The 22,390-nt window shown below is 38.0% G+C and overlaps 1 protein-coding gene across 29 annotated transcripts in view; it reads left to right on the top strand.

Annotated features, from left to right (window-relative positions):
• The first annotated feature begins 3,827 nt into the window (after positions 1-3,827).
• The window catches only part of LOC127650212 (splicing factor, proline- and glutamine-rich-like), a 38,423-nt gene continuing 19,860 nt past the window's right edge, over positions 3,828-22,390 (top strand). Inside the window, exons 1-12 of one of the 29 annotated variants that reach the window (XM_052135509.1) lie at positions 3,828-4,312; positions 4,421-4,456; positions 4,565-4,977; positions 5,897-6,085; positions 6,161-6,462; positions 6,547-6,642; positions 7,119-7,315; positions 7,420-7,504; positions 12,215-12,329; positions 12,431-12,479; positions 12,661-12,770; positions 21,508-22,023. In XM_052135509.1, the coding sequence (XP_051991469.1) occupies positions 3,973-4,312; positions 4,421-4,456; positions 4,565-4,977; positions 5,897-6,085; positions 6,161-6,462; positions 6,547-6,642; positions 7,119-7,315; positions 7,420-7,504; positions 12,215-12,329; positions 12,431-12,479; positions 12,661-12,770; positions 21,508-21,618 (2,043 nt within the window). In that variant the 5' untranslated portion in view covers positions 3,828-3,972 and the 3' untranslated portion in view covers positions 21,619-22,023. Of the gene's footprint in view, positions 4,978-5,896; positions 6,086-6,160; positions 6,463-6,546; positions 6,643-7,118; positions 7,316-7,419; positions 7,505-12,214; positions 12,330-12,430; positions 12,480-12,660; positions 12,771-21,507; positions 22,024-22,390 lie in introns of those variants that run through there. The other 28 variants (XM_052135506.1, XM_052135502.1, XM_052135501.1 and 25 more) reach the window with 28 other exon arrangements.

Genomic DNA, 22,390 nt, shown 5'->3' with positions numbered 1-22,390 from the left:
CAGGGTGACCACCAGGGGCGGTGTGTTCATTAGGGCGATATGGGCGACGCACTGCCAAACGGGAAAAGGAAGGATTTTTTTTCTAACCATCACGGCAACAGTCGTTATCAGTGTTCTAATCTAGACGTCTGATCTGCCAATCAGGCTAAAGTCGTGCTTAAAATGGCCCCGCCCCTTTTGGGGCGATTTCAGTCAGGTTGAAAATCGCCCCAGAAGTCTCTCATAGACTCTCATGTAAAAAAAAAAATGTTTTCAAATATCAGAGCATTCAATACAATCTCTATGAGGGCTTGCACTTACGCGCTTTCGTCATACATAACGTAACCATGAACGTAACTAAGAAAAGAGCAGTAAGCAGCGTCAATCAATTCACGTACTACTGTCAAGATGGCTAGCGTTCAGTGAATCTCGATTGTCTCTTTGAAAGACGTTCCTTTTGTCGGCGAACGAATCAAGTTAAATTGTCAACGAAACAATTAGGACCTCCCATACCAAATTTCATCATTCAACAGGTTTCTACTAAAGGGGGAAAGTCCTTCACTCCAGGATTTTCCAAAAATGGGTACGAACGAAAAACCTGGCTAGCAGGCTGCGACGTAGCCAATGCAGTCTCCTGGTACCCCTGCCTCTTTCACCCTGAATGCGGCACGGCAGACAGCACCGCTTTTGACAGCGACAGGTGTAACAGACATGCACCATCTTTCAGAAAAGATAAAGAAACATGAGCTGTCAAAGACCCACATTGATAGCTGTTTGAGATTGTCTGCTTTGGGGAGAGTGAACATTGCCACACGTTTCTACACAGACACTGCTGGTGCTTGTGCTGAGGTACATCGATAGCAACCATAAAGTGCAGGAACGCTTTTTTTTAGTTTCTTCCCATCTCGGAATCAATCTTAATTGCCAGTGTGTTTTAGGAGAGACTGAACGGTCTTTTTGCCGACGACGAGAAATTTAAACTCATTGCGCAAGCTTACGATGGAGCCAGTGTGATGAGGGGAGAGAAGGCTGGTGTGCAGCATAAGGTGCGTGAGCATTTAAAGAATGCCCATTATGTTTATTGCTGTGCGCATCTGCTGAATTTGATCATGCAGTAAGCTACTCTTATCAAAAAAGTTAATATTTTCTTTTCCGATCTGAGCGGGATTGCAACTTTTTTTTCCGGTCACCCAAACGGGACCAGCATTCTTGATCAGACTGTTGCACGAAGACTGCCCAGAACTTCATCCACATGGTGGAACTTTAACAGCAGAGTCGATAACACTGTCTACGAGAATCGAGACGACCTCATACAAAGTTTTGAAGCCATCAGGACGGCTTCATTGGGTTCATTTGACCAGCCCATCGTGTGTGAGAACTGGCATATGGCTACGTGAGGATGCTACATGATGAAGATTTCATTTTTTTCATGTGGCTTTTTCACAAAATCACGTCGATAATCTGTACCAGAAGCTCCAGAAGTAGGACATCAATGCTGTCTTCATCAAACGTGCCCTCGGCAGCTTCACAAACAGCGTGCAGGCCATAAGGTAAGATTAAACAATATAATTTGATCGTTCTCAAAGCAGAGCTTTGTCATTTGAAAATGTATGCATGAAAGGAGACTGCATTTGTGTTAGAAATTACATTATTCTCATTATATATGGCCAGTGGTGTAATCTAGTTTACTTTATAAACTGTATACTGTGCTGAACATCCAGGCTAGGTGAGAATCAAAGGCTAACTTAAACACTAAAGACTTTATGCATCCCTGCCCATTTTAAGTGGAACTGAAATCTTTGTACTATACGTGGATAAATTGCATATACCTGTGCATCACATAGACTACAGTACTGTACATAGCCTAACAAACACATTGGTCTGTTTGCCTTAAGGGACTCCTCTCTACAGCAGCTGCAAGTAGAAACAGGAGCCAAAAGACCCAGAACGGCTTTGAGAGTAGAGAAGGAGAGGCTGCCTGAAGAGGTCTGCAATACCATCCTGGATCACACCAAAGCAAGGTTCTCTTTCACTGGCCACCTTGTGAGTGCTACCTTACTGCAAGCAGATATGTTTGAATGGTACTGCCATTAATTTCCTGATGAGGCTCTGAATGCCACTGTGAATGCATACACCATGCTGAACAAGGCAAAGCTCAAGACAGAACTCTCTCTGATCTATGAGAATCCTGAATTCAAGAGCTGCTGTAGTGCACTGGCACTGTACCAGGTTCTCATGAGCTACAACCTCCAGGAGACATTCTCTGAGACTGTGACTCTGTTGAACATCCTCATAACTACTCCCATGACAACAGCTGAAGCTGAGAGATGTTTCTCAATGTTAAGACATTCCTATGAAATTCAATGGGCCAGTAACATCTGAATGCACTGGCCATGCTTTCAATGGAGAGGGAACTCGTCCTCAACATGCCTGATTTCCTGATTAACACACACACACACCAACCAAATCATTTCAAATTTGATGTTGTTTTAAATATATATTTTTCATTCATTCCAACAAAAAAAAAACAGTAAAAAAGAAAAATCTGTTCATTTTTACAAATCTATACAATTGGCCAGAATGTGGTTGTTCATATTTACAAAGCCATACAAATAGCTGTTTACCTTTCAAGAAATTATTTTCAAATGCTGTTTTCAGGCAAAATGTCTATCACTGTTCATTTTCACAAATCTATACAAGAGGGCAGAATATGGAAGTCTATACAAATTGCTTATTACCAGTAATTTGCATCAATGTTTTCAGTAGTCTCTATTAAAAGCTCTTGCTTGTTGTGAATTATACTCTGGTGCACATATTTCCAATTCAACCATGAGGCCTAAGTAATTAATGTGTATATCAGAATTCTTTAGTTAAACTTGGCAGCACTTCATCATTCTGGTTTGGTCTTCAATGTGTAAAGCCAAGATGCACAGACCATACTAGGTCAAGCTTCAGTTGTTCATTCACTTATTTGGAACAACGTTACTTTGCTTTTATTAAGTAGCACATTGGTGATATCCTAAAATGTAGTTCTAAAGATCCACTTCTCTCAACAATTTGTCTACTTGTATTTTCAGCTGAAATTTCATTTGTTTATGGAAATGCAGATTGTTTATGCAGTGTTGAGGAATGTGAAAGAACACCCTTGATTATTTGTACTGTGATTACTTATTTTGCTTTTGTAAGCCAATACTTTTGAGATCAGTTAATAAATGCTTCTGGTATTGACTTATATGCTGCCCCTGTCTTTATGTTGTTGCTGGACATATCTTTTTGAAAATGTGTCCTGTTTAGCTATTTTACATCACACAAAATTGGATTAATGTAAGTAATGAATAAGTGGAATAATTAATTGTGGAGCCATGTCATTTTTGCTTATGAAGGCTCCTTGATGCTAATTTCTTACATAGCTTTCCACCTGTAACTTATGTAGCTAGAGGGAAAATCGGTACCCATTGAATGGGTCACCTTAATCATTATCAGAAAAATTGCCCCCCCTGATAATTTTTTCACGAGCCGCCACTGGTGACCACAGTGTGCACATCTACCAGTTGGGTGTTTACCTATTTTTTGAAGTGTCTGATTAAGTCCAGTATGTCCAATTCTGAGACGGGTTATGACAGCCTCCTTCCCATTCCAACAGGAATCTGAATATTATAGAGATTTCTGCCTGTATTGTTTATGTCCCAGTTTGAAACTCTCTTCTCCGGAAACTTTCATTATTACAAAACTCACGATCGCCACTAGAGCGCGCCAGTAACCGGTTGGATTGGATTGGATTTTGGGCGGAGGCTAGTGAGCTCATCAGCCCCTCCCATTTCACTCATTTTCCTCTGCGCGTCCTGCGGCCATTTTACAAAGCCGGCGTCGACAGTGTATGTTCCACGTTGTTCTACGGTATCAATCGGTTCTTCTCGAATATTCTTCGTTAAAATCTAATCAGTTACTCGCGAAATATTCTTTACCGTTTTTTCAGCCAGCTTGTGAGTAATAATGTCTCGCGACCGGTACCGTAACCACGGAGGATTCCATTATCGTGGCCGCGGAGGAGTCGGGATGCGCGGTGGAATGGGAAACAACCACAACTTTCGGAATCATGCCCCGCAACCTTATCAGAACCGAGGGCCCCAGATGGGAGGTGGATTTAAGGCGAATCTGGGAAACCAGCCCAATCGGGTGAACCTACCGAGTCAGGCCTCTACGCCACAGAAACCTCAGGAATCCGCCCAGAATAATGCTATGATCCAGTCACCTCCAGCGCAAGGCCCTGGTCTTGCCCAACAGGGCAACAACAAAGGCCCTACGACACCGCAGACTTCAATCGCCAACAAAGGTCCGACGGCACCGCAGACTGCCATCGCCAACAAAGGTCCGACGGCACCGCAGACTGCCACCGTCAACCAAGGTCCGACGGCACCGCAGACTGTCACCGCCAACAAAGGTCCGACGGCACCGCAGACTGCCACCGCCAACAAAGGTCCGACGGCACCGCAGACTGCCACCGCCAACAAAAGTCCGACGGCACCGCAGACTGCCACCGCCAACAAAAGTCCGACGGCATCGCAGACTGCCACCGCCAACAAAGGTCCGACGGCACCGCAGACTGCCACCGCCAACAAAGGTCCGACGGCACCGCAGACTGCCACCGCCAACAAAGGTCCGACGGCACCGCAGACTGCCACCTCCAACAAAGGTCCGACGGCACCGCCGTCTGCCATCGCCAATAAAGGTCCGACGGCATCGCAGACTGCCATCGCCAATAAAGGTCCAACGGCACCGCAGTCTGCAATCGCAACTCCGCCGAAGATCCAGTCTCCACAGCCACAAAATACCTCCACCATGAAGAGACCGGACTTCGGTTCCCCACAGAACCAGCCCAATAAGTATCAACCCAAAGGTGGGATGGGGAATGGTCAGAAACCGCCTTTCCCTTTGAAGAAGGAGTGGGAGCAGACACCGCAACATACCCCAGAGAAAGTAGACGTCTCTCAGACGCAGGTAAATTATCGAATTAAGTGGGTAGTCAGTTTAATGAGAAAATGTGGGATCATTTGAGGGCAAACAGTAGTTCTGTAACACCTGGTTGCTGATCCGCCATTTTGGAAACGCTTAAACAAAAGGGGGGTTCGTAGCACTGCTCCTTTCTGGTGTCTCTCTCCTTGTAAATATTCAATAAAGTTGGCTTGGAATTATTTCGACGTTTCTATAGCCATAATTTGCCTGAAGCAGCCGTGTTTTGTTACTTTTATTGACATTTCAATGGTTTAGCTTGCCAATGTCTCTTTCAAAAGTAGGTAATTTTTGTGTTGTGGACGTAACGTCTTTTTGCATCAGTATGTAATATAAAGTTGGCTATTTGAAACTCATTAGTAACGTTTAATAATTAGCAATTTGTCACCGAGATTTAGTTTTAAAGGCATAGTTCACCCAAAAATGAAAATTCATCACTGTCACATTCATGCCATCCCAGATGTGTATGACCTTCTGCAGAACACAAACGAAGATCTTGGCTCTGTAGCACCATACAATGTAAGTGATTGCTGGCCTGAAATTTTTTTTCAATTTGTATTCTTCCTCCATACCGCCACTTTTTGGGCAGGGAGAAGAATTGAGTAAAAATATTTTTATCTGTATCTCACCCACACCTATAATATCAGTTCTGAAGATATAGATTTAACTAGTCTTATGGATAACTTTTATGCTGCATTTATGGGCTTTTTTTTGGAGTTTCAAGATTTTTTCCACCATTCACTTGCGTATTATGGGCCTTCAGAATGGAGATATTCTTCTAAAAATCTTTGTGTTCAGCAGATGTCATATACCTCTGGGATGGTATGAGGGTGAGGGGGAACTATTTTCCTTCAGTGTAACTTTTTATGGATATAATTGTAAACCCTAAGTGTAACTTTACTTTTAGGAATTTAAAGCAACACTTTCTTTGCTGCGCAAACCTGGAGAGAAGACCTACACTCAACGTTGCCGTCTGTTTATTGGGAACCTGCCTAATGACATCACTGAAACCGAATTCAGGAAACTGTTTGCGAAGTATGGGGAACCCAGTGAGATTTTCATCAATCATGGCAAAGGGTTTGGCTTCATCAGGCTGGTAAGATTAAAGCTCACTTCACTCTAGTAAACTTTCTTGTGAATGTTTACCAATTCAATCTTTTTTTGTCTTTAGGAATCTCGTGCCTTGGCTGAGATTGCAAAAGCTGAGCTGGATGATATTCCAATGAAAGGCAGACCACTCAGAGTTCGCTTTGCCACTCACTCTGCTGCGCTGTCTGTGCGCAACCTTTCTCCCTTTGTCTCCAACGAGCTTCTGGAAGAGGCCTTCTCCCAGTTTGGATTAGTGGAAAGAGCTATCGTGATCGTTGATGACCGCGGGCGCTCAACGGGGAAGGGCATTGTTGAGTTTTCTTCAAGACCCGCTGCACGAAAGGCTATTGATCGTTGTAATGATGGAGTTTTCCTTCTTACGTCGTAAGATGCATTTCTTTTTATTGAAGTAATTTGTTTTAATGGATGGATTTGTAGAATGTTTATTTATGCCACTTTTCTTTTTAGGTCACCCCGGCCAGTTGTTGTTGAATTGTTAGAACAGTATGATACTGAAGATGGTTTGCCAGAGAAGCTTGCGCAGAAGAACCCAAATTATCAGAAGTAAGTTTTGCAGTAAACAAAGGTTTACTACACTCTACCTGTCTAGATTTGCAGGTTTGCCACAGTTTAAAGGAATAGTTTACCCAAAATGAAGTGTCATCTTTTACTCACCCTCATGCCATCCCAGATGTGTATGACTTCTGCGGAACAAAAACAAAAATCTTTAGAAGAATATTTCAGCTCTGTAGGTTCACAATGCCAAAAATTGGAAGCTCAAAATTGCCCAAAGACAGCAAAGCAATTTTGGTCCATGTATTTTGAAGCGGTCTAATCTGGCCAAAAAATCAGGCCGCACGTGCACAATCTATTGATAACTAAGTTTATGTCATGCATCCTGTATGCATAAGCCAAGCATTGGTGCAAATCCAAAGCACACTTTGGTCTTGTCTCTTAAATGAGTGTTATAGGCTTTTTTTAACTGCTACTGCCTGAACATGGTGTTAGACATTTGCTAATGTCTTATGATTTGACCTCAGGGAGCGAGAGCAGCCTCCTCGGTTTGCCCGTCCTGGCACCTTTGAGTTTGAATACTCCCAGCAGTGGAAGTCCCTTGATGAGATGGATAAACAGCAACGGCAGCAAGTGGAAAAGAACATTCATGAGGCCCGTGAGAAGCTGGAGACAGAGATGGAGGATGCCTATCATGAGCATCAAGCAAACTTGATTAGACAAGGTATGTATTATGTCTCAAAATTAGTCTATGTATTATTGTTTGTCTTTGTAGATTACATAATTTACAATAATTACTACATAATGAATGAAAATTTGTTTCAATAGACCTTCTTAGACGTCAAGAGGAACTTCGGCGCATGGAAGAGATGCATAGTCAGGAGATGCAGAAACGTAAAGAGATGCAGCTCAGGTATGTCTGATTATTGTGTTCCTTGGTGCTGGAAAACCTTGTCTGCTGTGTACTAGGGATGCACCAATGTATCGGCCAGCAATGTTTATCGGCCAATTATTGATCAATTTAAAACCATCGGCATATGGATGCAAGCATAAAAACGGAAATGTGATTTTTTTTATGTCCTGTTTTATAATTATGACCACACTTTGTAAAAACTTTGACTTCAATGTACAGTCCAGAAATATTTATAGCCAAAAAATTTAGAATAGTTGGCAGTCCCAAAATATGTAATATTTGCAATGTTTTTCGCAATTTAAGTTGGGTTTTTTAGTGGTTGTTTTTTTTTTTTTTTTCATAATATGAAAGGTCCTGTGAATTAGTCCAAAGCGACTTTTATACGTAATTGATGTTGGCCGTTCAAACGCATGCTAGAGATCGACCAATATATCAGATTTACCGATTAATCTGGGCCGATAGTTTTTTAGCTATCGGCTAACTGAAAAAATCAACTCTGATCGTTATTTTTAGAGTCGTTTCTCAGTGGCTGTTGCTGGAGATTTTTACAGTCTGAACTCCTAATTGTACCATATAACGGCGCCCTCTAAAGTTTAAATAAAAATCACTGACTCGCATGGAGTTTGTTGTGCAACGTGACCAGGCTGTTTATAGAGACGGATGCTACAGCAAGTTTAAAAGATAGACAGAGGTATGTACAGTAAACAATATACATTATTATTTGAATGGTACAATAAATCAGTCTTTTAAGACAATTAAAGGTTTGATCATTAATTTGTTTATAACTATTCAACTATTTCTTTTGACTTTTTTTTTCAAACTTTTCTCAGATATGACTAAATAAACTTCTGTCCAAATGTCCTATATTTATGACATAAACTTGATATTGAGAGGGCAGTAGGGTTGGGAACTAAGAGTCGGTTCTTGTTCAGAGCCGGTTCCATTCTTTAAAATATACCGGAATCGTATGATCTTGAAGAAGATTCCTAAACGTGACTTTCGGTTCCGTTAACGGTTCTAACTTTTTTAACAGAACACTTAAGTTACACATCGGATTTTGATGAACGAAATATATTGTAGATTAAAATCTTTACTCAGTGGAAACCAAAATCACCAAACGATTGACGGCTGGATTCAAACTCACACCAAAAATCAAAGTAAACCAAAATCAAAGGCTGTTCCAATGTTCGTGAATTTCATCACGGCAACTCATGCGACTCAATAGTTTGTATGCACTCTCTACAACATCTGGGCATACTCCTTATGGAACGGCGGATGGTGTCCTGGGGCATCAGTGAGCTCCTGGACAGTCTGTGGTGCTATTTGGTGGCGACGGATGCACTGATACATAACGTCCCAAAGGTTCTCAATTGGATTCAAGTCTAGGAAACGTGAGAGCCAGTCAATGGCATCAATGCCTTCGTCATCCAGGAACTGCCAACACACTCTGGCAATATGAGGTTGGGCATTGTGCTGCACCATGAGGAACCCAGGGCTCACTGCACCAGTGTAAGGTCCGACGTTGGTTCTGAAGATTTCATCCTGTTACCTAACAGCAGTCAGGCTACCGTTGGCTAGCACATGGGCGCGGACCCCAGGTTGGGAACCAATGGTTTATGTATATGTCAATGTATAATTAAAGATACATGAGTTTTGTTGTAATGATTGGAATTTTGTTTTGGTTTAGATTTCTTTATTTAAAATAGACTAAGGATGTATTATTGGATTGTATTTAAAAATTCTGCTAACATACCTTTTACAAGAACTGTGTTAAATTTGTTTCTGATTGGTTATATCTGCTCTGTACAAATCAGAAATTATCTCATTATTTGGTAACAGACAGCAGAGGGTAGTAAATGCTGTAAGAATTGCATTTCTCATTTCTTTTTACTGATTAACAATTTTTATTGATTCACATATTAAACACTGTAAAACAAAACATATACACAGTATCAACAATTAACCCCCACCCTGGTCCCCAACAACATCATTAATCATACATGATTATAGACGCACAAAATAAAAATCTAAGAATCACACATAGACAACTACACCTCTCCCCTCTGACCCTCCCCGAGAGCTATGTGAAATTCCAGATATTCGCTCCATTTCCCCACAAATGAGTCCAATTTTCACAGTCTTCTAAATGACCCTTCTTCAAAAGCTGCCACCCTCCCCATTTCTGAGCACCACTCCTGAAATGAGGGCACTCCAGCCGACTTCCATCCCTGCATTTCTCATTTCTAAATAATTCTTTAAAAAAAAGTACTCAAATAATTATTGGACTAGTTACTGGAACCGGAATTGTAAAATTCCTTATGATTCCCGAACCAAGAAGTCACATTGTTATATAATAAAATGTGTTTATGTGAGGGCATGTATAATATAGACAATGCCATTTTATAGAATTACCTTTATAAAAATAAGACTTGAGTTGATTTAATTTCTATATCCTTTAATCTCTACTTGTACATAATTTATAATTTAATATGACAATAAAACAATCTAATAAATATTGTCTGTAGTGATTAAGCATACAGTCACAATTTGGCTTTAAGGCAGTGTTTTATGTTACTGCTAAACATCAAACACATTTGAATTGTAATATTTCATTCATATTTTCATTACTTTCACATTGCAAAGGCTTTGAAGAAGGTACCTGTGTTGGAGAAATGTATCAATATGAAAAGTACTATTTTAAATTTGAGTGGAAAGTTTTCATATTATACATTTTAATCGGACGATTAATCTGCTATTGGTCTATTTTCCCATCTTAATTATCAGTATCTGCAAAACCCACTATCAACCTCTGACGCACACACCCCAAAACACATTTGATTACACTCAAACAGATGAAAACGTCATAGTGCCGGTAAGAGTGTTTTAATGTGGCCAATTCAGAATGTTTTGCTTTACTAAGTACTTTATGGAACCAGTTAAAATAATCTGTCAAATCATATTACTGTTCTAACAAACTTAGACTGCTGTCAAACACAACTCTTCAGAAGTGACATTTCATACTGTCAGGGAACCAGGTTTATGAATGCACAGCAATGAGGGTAAGGTAATGAAATAGCTGCAGAAAGACAATCGCTAACGTTAATGAATGTATAGAATATACATTCTATACATTCATTAACGTTAGCGATTTGTATAGAATATAATGGGCATACTGTTTTACACAAAGACTAAAAGCTGTTTATGTGTATATAGCATAGTTACAAAGCACAGAGATGAATGTTTCCTGAGGTAATCTTAACATTGCTTATAAAGCAATATAATCAATGATGCCGTCTACACTGGAGAAGCTCTGTCAAAAAAGTGGGTGTTGCATTCCATTCCGCTGCCACTACTACACAAATTAAATGATTAAGAATGTTCTTACCGTCCAGTGTAGAGAGCCTCGAGCTGTTGTTGCATCAACTGACGCGCCCGGTGTATAGAGTTTACTGAAATACAACTTTTTTTGTTTCTCTCTTTCTCAATGTGATTTTGACCTGGTGTGACTATTTCTGAACATATGGAATTGGTACCTCCTGTATTGATACTAAATCGATACTATAATCAACAAATAAAAAGCCTGAGATTTTGGTTAAAATTACACTGAAAATGACTTGATTAACTGCATAGTCTTACAGATACAAATTATGTGTTTTCTGAAGACAATTCTGGATTCCTTGTTAAATATTTTAATGCAATGTTATGATCAGATGGTGTAAAATCAAATTGATACATACAGTTTTAATAAATGAAAAAAAGCTGTGATTTCCTTCTTGCTCACTGCCCCATCTCCCCTACTGCCATCCTGTGCATGAGCACAAACGGCCTCCTGTTGATGACTGGCTGGAATAGTGTTGTGTGGATTGGTCCAATCCTCATTGTTTATATTCACATTTACTGAGCCAGGGCTGTGTACATATACCAGATTTGTTCTTTCAGCGCGCACACAGAACAGACAGCCATCTAGCTACATTTTTATACAGTAGTTATATTTTTCTGTCTCAAATTTCACAAATCCATTTGAATAGAACTTTCATGTTTGCGGGACTTCTGTTTTGACAGACCTTTTGTGTTATTACTGTTTTTACGGGTTCGTTATATCAAGCTTCCCTTTAATGCTGGGATACTCCTATCGCGACTCGAGCTGAAATCTGTGAGCTGCACCTGAGTTAATTTAAGTGTTAACTGCCATTTATACTCTAAACACTGCATGAAAATTAAGCACCAGCAGTGTGTTTGTGTGTGTGCACGTGTGTTTGCATGCATGCACCTGTGTGTGTGGGAAACATGGCAGAGCGGCACCTCTTGTTCATTCTGTGGTGTGCAGCGTACTTGACTGTATGTTATATAATTAAATTACATCCTTCTGCTGTTTATTGATCACACTTAGCCATATCCTGAGGTTTTATTTTATTTTCAAATTGCCATTGATTTCATCTCAAATGTATTATCTCATATAATTTTGCTAATGACAGCATACCAAAATTAGCAACAAGATATTGAACCATTTAAATTTTTTGGGTTTTGCGATACTTTGTTAGTACCGGTAAACCACGCAACCCTGATCCGCATATAGTTTTTTGTTGTTGTTGTTGTTTTTTTAAATCTGTCAAACAAGAAGTTTCACGTCTGTGCATTCCTAGATTGTACAGTTGAAAAGTGTTGTCCTTGGTTAAACTTTTGCGATTACTGACTGATTCTCACCCAAAGGCAAGAGGAGGAACGCCGGAGTAGAGAGGAGGAGTTGATGCGCCAGAGGGAGATGGAGGAACAGATGAGACGCAAGCGTGAGGAGACATACAGAATGGGCAACTTCATGGATAACGTAAATAATGTGGTTCAGAGTTCTTTTAACATTTAAATGTCACATTGATTGAATCCTGTAAAAATAAAGCTCTTAATTGAATTTGTTTTCCCTTTTTACAGAGGGACAGGGAGATGAGAATGAATTCTGGTGGAGGCATGGGATTGGCAGGTAAGATGCATTTTAGATCTGGAAGTTCAGAAAATGATGTGCCTGTAGTCTGTTGGTTTGAATTCAGAAAGGTATATGGATTTTCCGAATCATTGTTGATGTTCCTCTGTTGCTTGCTGAGTGCTTCCTTTACTGTATCCTGTTCATCATACTAACCTCTACTCTGTTAAAAAATAAACAGATATGCCTTTTGGGTCACCTGGCCAGAAGTTCCCATTGTCAGGGATGAATTTCGATACACATCAGGGATTGGGGGGATCAGCATCTGGAGGCATGACACCCAACGAAATGGTAATGTATCCCTGAGTTAAAAGAGTGTGTGTGTATTGTGTGAGTGTTAATTTGTTGGTTGAGCTGTTGTGGTTCATGAGATCTGTGGCCATTCATATCTTAAAAAAATCTGGGTTGAAGTTAGGTGTGGATTACTTGGAGACATGTCAGTAGGCTGCATGTTTTGTTCGCTGGATATGACGACGGTATTGCCACCACCTTGTGGTGGAAGTCGATGTCAGCACTCAAGCTCTGCTCCCCCCACTTTTCTTCTCATGTTTCTTTGTAAGTCTGTCTGTACTAATGCCAAAGTAGTTTTATGCAATTGTATGCTTATAGCGCTTATAAGTCCTTTCTAAATTGCAAATACAGGCAGGCACAGTAACACTGTTTGAGTAGCCCAAGCAATGTGACATCTTTATTTATTTTTTGTAAGACAAACCCTGGACTGTTCCTAATAAGTGGTGAAACAATGTAGGGTTGGGCGATCATCTCCATAATCAGATCATCCTGTTGTCAGCCTGTTAGAATGCCAATACCCGATATGGGGGGGTGCGTCGTTCATGTTCAAACTGCCGAACACCGGTATTACCGCTGGTTAGGTGGTACTATGGGATAATTTTTGTTAAGCAGGGTTAGGGTTAAGCCTACACAATAAATCAAGACACCTTGACTTCAAACTTTAAACATTTTTTATTTATTTTAACAAAAAATTCAAATGAAACTAGAAACAAATTAAGTGCAATTAAAATGTGTGTTGAACATTTTGAAAGATGGCTTTACAAAAGTTGGGAAGGGCAACATCTCTTTGGCAAAGAACCTACTTCATCTGTGCATTCTCTACCAGTCGGGTATTTAGTTGTCTGGGAAAATACATCGTGTGTGTGAATAAATTTGTTTAAGAAAGTGTGAGAACCTTTTAAATGTATGTGTTCCACGAGACTGTTCACCACCGTTCAAACAGCATGTCATATATGCCCATAAACAGCTTTTTTGTCATCTATTCTTTATAATATAATAAAGTGTGTTTCTTCAAGCGCATGTCTGTGTCTCTACAGGCAAATTATTTGTAATATTAATTTGAAAATAATAATAATAACCTAATAATAATTTAATACATTAATGGGAAAACGAGACAAATATCGTCTTGACATAATCAAAGGCATCAGCTATACTCTGATCATAGTCGATCCCTGAGATCATTAGGCACAACCCTAAAACAATGCCTTATGGAATGCTTTGCTTGTTTTTGTTTTGAACTAAATTGTCACATTACTGTTGCAAATCCCCTCAAGTCATGCAAATGCTTTAATGGTGCCCACATGGATATGCTCTTTCCATGCATTAAGACTCTTGTCGGTTATTATTTTTTTATATTGTTGAGAGAATAGGGGCTTTTAGTACAGACTGACTTCAAAGCAACTTGATCACAAAATAAATGTGAAAAGAACTTGCAGTGAAGATTACGTGGCTGAGCTTTTGAGAAGCTGCTGTTGGTTGGCATCTATATTTTTGTATGGTGAGAATTGAGTTGGGCTTGTTCCATATTTGCCATAAACAGGAGTGATTGGCAGTTTTTCTTAGTCCATGCACTAACATAATTTATGGCACATATTTTCTCATAACCAAGAAATACGCTTTTTTTGTGTCTTGGTGCATTTAGGAGCTTTTTGAAATATTACAGTTTTAAAGTGTGTAATGTCTCTTAAGTACAACCTTTATAAATTGTAGTGGGTACACTTACATTGTTTAATCCATTTCAAGAAATGATATTACAGACCAGTGAATTTGATTTGATCTGAACCAGTGGTGGGTGTAAGTTGCAGTGCAAATGTAATCTCAGCAGTAAGGCCTATGCTTTCAAAATCGTTGGAATTTCAGTGTGCTTTTCTCATACAGTATTTTGTTACCTTGTCCTTTGATGCCAGAATTACAGTCAGTGTTATTAGGGAGTATGCTTACAATATGGGATTTGTGTTCTCCATCTCTTAGCAACATGGAATGAAAGATCTGTACATTTTATAAATGGGTATTTAACATTTTAGACTATAAGTGAAACCTCTTTTATGGGCTTTTATGTAGTAGGGATCTTCCATAATATTTAAAATTTTAAAGAGGAACCGACTTCTGGAACTCCAAAATATTTAGTAAACCAAATATTATTCTGCATTGAAGTGGATTATGAATAATTTAAAACGGTTGCACACTGGATGTGTTGGGCGGATAACATGCAGAGTCCTAAAATTTGAAGATATTGTTTTATTTGAAAGTACGTACACCGCCACCATCTGTTGGTGGTGCCCAGCAACGACTTCAGGGACCTAGTGAGTACCAGTTCTTCGATACCAAGTTGATACTAAAATAAAAATATAATGAGACCAGTGTTTCGGTAGTACCGAGCACCGATTCAATTCTGCGCTATCTGACTGACACTTAACTGCCATGTGCTCTTGTACTCTTTCACTGAATGCACTATTAATCAAATTAAAATTGTGATATGTTCTAGTGTAATTATTAAAACAAGTGAAGGCTTGAGCTGTGTGCATTAATTGAATGTGTGAAGCTCACCACTCAAATTGGAAACTACACAGACATTGAGAATAATTCACATTGTTTTAGATGATAAAGCAAAGCACTAACCACCTTGAAGCACATGCAATCATAAATAGTTATGTATAATTCACAGCATTTGTGCTTAAATGATCACACTGGGCCATATAGCACACTGTTTATCTGGAGATATGTAGCTTCCATCAAATACATATAAAAATAAAAGCTAGACCCCTGAAATTGAAGTAATTGCAACATAAATGTGTATTTTTCAGTCAAATTAATTTTGGTTTGACAGTTTGAATAAAGCCTCGGCTACATATAGGGGATTTGCACAATAATCATAGCCCTTTATAATCTTTAAAGGGGTCATGACATGATGAATCAAATTTTCCATTGTACTATAAAAACACTGTAATTTTCAGAACTCCAAACTTCACTGCAAAAAGAGCATTTGTTAAAACAAAGCTGCCAAAACAACTCCCTACTTCCACATTGTGATGTTACAGCGATATACATTTGCATCTGACCACCTCCCCAAAAAAACATCTGCACCTACTTTATTACTTCCGTATCCACACCCGTCAGCGGTGGGCAGTGTGATGGCAATTAAAGAGCAGGTCAGTCAAGAGCAGAAAGCCAACCATAACGGGGGGTGTTTACTGTCCAGTCTTAAAGGAGAAGCAGGTCAGAGTGATTTTGGACAGCTCCATTGCTTTTTTTTTCTTTTTTTTTTCTTTCTTTTCCTGAAAACTCATCGTCACTAGTCTTTCTTGAAATACAAAAACCTTTGGATGTAAACTTTGTGTCCAGTGATCAGATCACTGTTTTTGGACTGCAAATTTTAGTAGTGGTCAACCAATATATCGCAGATGCCAAAAAAATTATAATAATAATTTCTCGTTTTGCCAGTTTGTTTCTTGAAGTTCCAAAAATCGCCTGCTTGTATGTTAAGCGACTGAGACATGAAAATCTAGTGTTTTCTTCCCATCTAGCACTCATCTTGTATCTTCCTCACTGGCTGGTAGAATACATGCTTCAATCTAAATTTTAAGGTCCAGGTCAAATGTTCCTCTCATTCACAAATCATGACGGTCACTTCGTGATAATCCAAGCAGGCGATCCAGGCATATTAAACTGCCAGGAGATTGCTGATCTTGCTGGATCCGCACAAGCACATGAGTGCAACTTCAAAGTAAAAGCGCTTTGCATGTGTGCTATAAGTAGGGATGTGCTGAGACTAATTTCACCGACATTAAACAAAAATGTTTTATGTTGACTAGTCTAAAAATAAACCAACCTTCAGAAAACAGTAAAAAAAATAAGTGTTAAAATAATTTATTTTTTCCAAATCCAACGCTAAATTCCACTGAAAAGAGGCATTTATCTGCAACGTGCTCACCTACATTATAATCGTTGTACATTTTAATGTAGAACATGACGCATTCACTGAATCAATATTAGAGAATATTTACAGTAACAAGCATATTTATTGAAAACAAATGAATAGTGCTGGACAAATAGAGCAACCCAGCCTGTTCTAAATAGAATTCACCAAGTTGAAGTTACTTAACATATTAAAACAATCAGGACATTTATGAAAATAATTATTGGTAGGCTAAGCCAAATCTATGAGAGAGAGGAAAAGATGTGCGTATTTCACGGTGTGAGGTCGTGCACTAGCCATTTATCTAATATGACAAATTTTCGGCATGTGATGTAGCCTACAATAAACCTAATGTATTCTAAACATGACATGCACGCAGAATAGAAGATCGTTTAACCCATTAAGCAGACTGCACCTCAATGAAAATCGCCTTCATCCCTAATCAGCAGATTTAAAAAATGGCATACTTAGCCTAATACCATAATTTTCTAGGCATACATTTTTTGATGAGCAAAATTAACTCGTCGACATGGCCCGGTGAAAGACTGACTCACCCGAGGCAGCTATCCTGTGCTTGAAAAAGCCTGTACAGCAGATAAATAACATACAAGCATGCACAGAAGGACTTTCAAACGTTTGGAAATCCTATTCCCGCACCCCCACCGAAGTGATTTCATAACTACTTTGCTGAGTTTGCTTGTCTAGCGAGAGGACATTTTACTGTGCGTGCCGTGAGTGAGAGAGGGAAGAAGCACGTGCACCCTGAGGTGAAATTAAACTTTGTATCTGCTCCAGATTTTTTTTTTTACATTTTTTTATAATATTATTCTATTATTTTTTTTTATTACATTATTAAGACAGTACTTATTAAGCATCTGTAAAAAAAAAAAATATATAAAGGCAGAGGTAAACGTATCAGAACCGTTTAGTTGCCTAGTCGACCAGTCTTGCTCATCCATAGCTATAATTAAATGTCTTATTCTCTATGCACTGCATTTACAATTAGTTTGATTCAGTATTTTTTTGAGAAAATGCGATTGCTAGCCTGGATTGGCCGTCCATGTTTGCTGGACTACTGTGTGTAATGTTATTTCCTCCTTTCTGATATATTAAAAATGTATTAATGTGCAAATAAATTACAAAAATTTGAAATCAGACTAGACAGAAATCTGAAGAAATTGCTATCTACCATTTTAAAAAATCCAATTTTACTTTTTTTTTTTTTTTTTTTTAACCAATATTATGTTTGTTATTTACTATACTAAATTGTGTGATATAGTGACATTATATCAGCCTGTTGGCCACCCTGCTGTCTGGAAATCGGCATTGGCATCAGAAAATATTGGACGACCACGAACCTTTTTGGCCTATGTGCCACACTGATGCATTTTGTGCGCAGTACCTGTGCTGTCCTACTGCACCGTGCCGTTTCTCGTCTCGTGTGTGAACATCTTTACTTGTAAATTGTGCATTTGTCCACATAAGAAAAGTAGGGGTGTCCCTTTAACTATACTGGTATCGGAATCTCGTCTGATACTTTGCTTAAGTTCTCGTAAAAATACCAAAACAACGATATCGTCTGATGTATGAATGACATTGCATAAGTTTATAGTGCACAAATTAAATTCACGATATGTCCTAGTGTTATTATTAAATGGCAAAGGCTGAAATTTCATGAAATAAAAATTCAATCTGTGTGCACATGCAGTTCGTTGATTAAATTGCTGCCTTTTAGCAGTTTAAATTCACTCTTGGTCACCAGCGAGCTGCGCTGCTTGTCAAAATCAGAGTTCCGTCAAAATAAGATTTACATTTCAATATGACAAACATATAACTACTCTACAGTTATGTACTATTTACTGTAATAATAAAATAATAATTGTTTTATATTAAGCAATACCTCACATCTGTGATGCACTATTGTGCAGCACTTTATTTGACAGTTGTATTTTGATTATCCGTTTAAAAACACGTCATATAATAAAATAATGCAATGGTATGTTGAAAATTAGTGATAATTGTTCGGTTTAATTTTTAATGCATTTTTTTTAAATGAATTTGAATTCATTTGTTCAGAAACCCTTTAATGATAATGTATAATTAAACTGTTAAATGTGGAAATTGTGAAAGGAATTATAATATAGATTTTATAGGGCCATACATGTCAACAAATAATCTTCCCCTTAAATATGCAAAATCATTCTTAGACAGCTTTTACATATTGAATTACAATAGCTGAAACGTTTAATAAAGTTAAGTTATTATATTTATATAGATTTTTTTTTACTGTAACATTATTTAGCATAGTTTAACATAACATAGTTTCGGCAAGTACTGAAAAAGTATCGGTACTCATTGTTCGTTCTCAAAAAATGGTATCTTGATATCCCTAGAAAAATTAGAATCACTTAATCTTGAAAAAGAATCTCTTCTAGACATCATGAAATCAAATAAACCCTATTTAGTTACTTAATACAAGATTCTGGTCTTATTGTGCATGATTTATTAATGCATGTTATTCCAAAGAAAAATAAATGTATTGTTCATCATTGTAATAACATTGATGCCTCTAAGTTTGAACAACTGTGGTTTCTTAGGATGGGAGTAGTCCACCACACTCTCATTCTAGTCTGTCTCCATTCTGATATTGAGACTTTACCTTGAAGATTCATTCAACTCCTGAAGTCCAGGCCTAAGCTTTTTCCACTTGAACATTGATTCATTCTTAAATGTCACATTATGGATGTAAAATGGGATGTGAATGCTCCATGTTGACTATTGTTGATTAACAGTTTTTACAAAAAGATTTAGACTTGTAGTAAGTGCACATGGTGCCTATTCAAATAACAATGCAAATGATTGTGTTATAGCAATGCTTAATCAAATGTTAATTAACATTAACTACAGTATGCTTTCATCTAACAGTTTTCAAATAATAATAATCTGGAAAATGGAAAACACACTACCCACTTCATCACTTGTGGTGTTTTCAATCTGGATAGTTTCAGCCTATATGAATCCTTTTAGATTAGCATATTGATGAAACATGTAAACAGAAGAATGCATTTTTCCAGCTCAGTCTGGAATATTTTTCTCATATGCAGTCATTCCATCTCATCCAAGTGATCTGCATAATGGCTGCATGTTTTGACAAGTGCCTTTGCCTACATGTCAGATGAAAGCCATATAAAAATACTTTAGAAAACCATACATGCCATCTAAATAAACATGTTATGCAAATATAGTCAGCCGAGGAGGATTTTTGTAAGTGAAGAAACCAAATGTACTTGTCTTCCACTGTGACAATATACAATGTGCCAATTTCAAATTAACAAACAAAAATTAAATAACATTTTTAGTAATTACTTATTCAGATCTTTAAATTCTTCATTGGAAAATGTCTACTTTTAAATGCATTAAAATTGATTTCAAGAAATGAATATGCTATAATTCTCATTGATTAGAAACATTTTGTGCTCATAATTTAGAGGGTTGGTATTCTCCCAGATGGCACTTTTTTTTTTTTTTTTTTTTCAAGCAGTAAAATACAAATTAGGGGTGCAACGGTTCTTGTTAAAACCATACCATACAGTTCTCCACCCACAGTTTGGCAATCATTTGCACTGTGGTTGCTGATGCATCTGGAGCATACAGTTTGGTTAAGAAAACACCATCAAATTGGCAGGCACAGTTACAACCTCCCACTTAGGCACCTGCATGGCTCTCCAGATGGATATACTCCATCTGTGGCTCATTTGGGGCAACTTTCTACCGACCGTAGCTGTTCAATTAACTGTTAGTATGTTAAATCAGTTAATGAAATCAGTTTTGCACCCGTTGGGGTGTAGTTGAAAATGGCAAGCCGAGAAGATTAGAAGCCCTCCGCGTCATTCAAGTCTCCTGTCTGGCAACATTTTTTATTTGCTGTCATTTACAACAAAAATGGTCAAAAAATATATATATATTATTTGTTTGCAGATATTATTCAATGAGAGTGCTGTAAACGGCGACATCACTCTGGTATAAATAGGTGCACAGATGACCCCAAAAAGTGCACAATTTTTGTTTTTAAGCATGCATAATTCGGACAGACATAAAACAAATAAAGTGCTTGGCTGTGTTATTTTGACGCACAACTTCAGAATGTTAAATTTATTTTGAGTTGAGTTTAAAATGCACTTTAATTCAAATAATGCAAAGTTAATATGTTGATTTAGGATTTTTTTTTTTTTTTTTTTTAAACAACAAATTAACCGTGGTTAATTATTGTACTGTTGTTGTAATAATGGATTCATTTTTTTTTTGTTTTTTTGTGAGGGCAAACATGAGTTTGTTTCGAAATTAAGTATTCTAACTTTGGATTTAGTATTAGTATTTTTTCTGAACATGGCAAGTATTGTCTAGTCCTGAAACCGTGAAACTTTTATAATGATACAGTCAGAGCCGTGAGAAATTTGAACCGTTACACCCCTAATATAAACCCAACCTCATTGACTTAATCGGAACTCTGGAGCATCTTAGCCTTAATAGTTTCTACTTATCTCTCATGCAAATATGGTTCGTATCTGTGTACTATATAGTATTTTTCATAACTACGCTATTGGAATGCAATGTAATGGGATTTGACTAATGAATACATTACCCTCTCTTCCTTTTCCTATGTCACCTGTGGCACCCATGGATCTGCGTGTTGGAACTGTTTCGTCGATTGTTTTCCTTGGATCCCAATTTTATAATACTTAAAATATGAACTCATGGAACTTATTGCACCTGTTGCTATTTTTCCACACACACTGATACATAACTGAATGGTCCATGTAGCGCAATGAGCGTTTCCCACAAGGTGGCCCAAGGGGCATGGGTGCTGGAAACCCAGGATTTGGCAGGGTCCGTGAGGAATTTGATGGACCTGCTAAGAAGCCACGCTTCTGATCTGGCACTTTAAAGCAGAGTTTGTATGTGGAATTCCAGAAGCTCAGCTCTGGAGTCAGAATTTATGTATTTAAGTTTAAAGTATTTTCTTGCAATTTTAGCCTCATCCCTTTTGTGGCAAGATTTTTTTTCTTCCCAGTTTTATTTTGTATTCTTAATAGGTTTAATAGTAAAACAGCTCACAAAGTCAGCACTGGCTTAGTGCTACCAATATGTAATCTCGTTTCCTACTACTCTATATCTTGTCATGTTACTTGTGTTATACTGGTGAATATTGTAAGTTGTTCTGATCTTTCTATGGCTGTGTTCAATGCCATTCACATTTGAAGTAATACATGTACATTTTCAATAAAGAGTAAAGTTGGTTCTCCCAAATCCAATGCAGGTGTTGTTGGAACAATATTCTTTTGCAAATGGCCTCTAAGCTGGTACTTTTTTCTTCAACTTAAAGGTGCTACCCCCGTATGTTAGAATCAAAAGCTCAGGCCTGTTTCACACTGCACGCATAAGCAGCGCTGTAGTATAACTGCAATAGCAGACATGCACAGAGCTTTCACACTATACGCTTTTCCGCTGCATTATAGAGCTGTGTCTTTATAAAGAAAATAAAGCAATTTCTGGTTTACCATGTTGAGCATTGCCTTAATGGCCATAAATCATTAAATGATAATTGTGAATTGGCCATTGAGAACTATTTCGTACTTGATTCTCTGGGTATTAAGTAATCACAATTATTATATTTTCTTGAATATAAGTATTTTTTTTTATCATC

The sequence above is a fragment of the Xyrauchen texanus genome, chromosome 10, assembly GCF_025860055.1.
Source record: "Xyrauchen texanus isolate HMW12.3.18 chromosome 10, RBS_HiC_50CHRs, whole genome shotgun sequence".
NCBI lineage: Eukaryota > Metazoa > Chordata > Actinopteri > Cypriniformes > Catostomidae > Xyrauchen > Xyrauchen texanus.
This window is presented reverse-complemented; position numbering and strand designations above follow the sequence as displayed.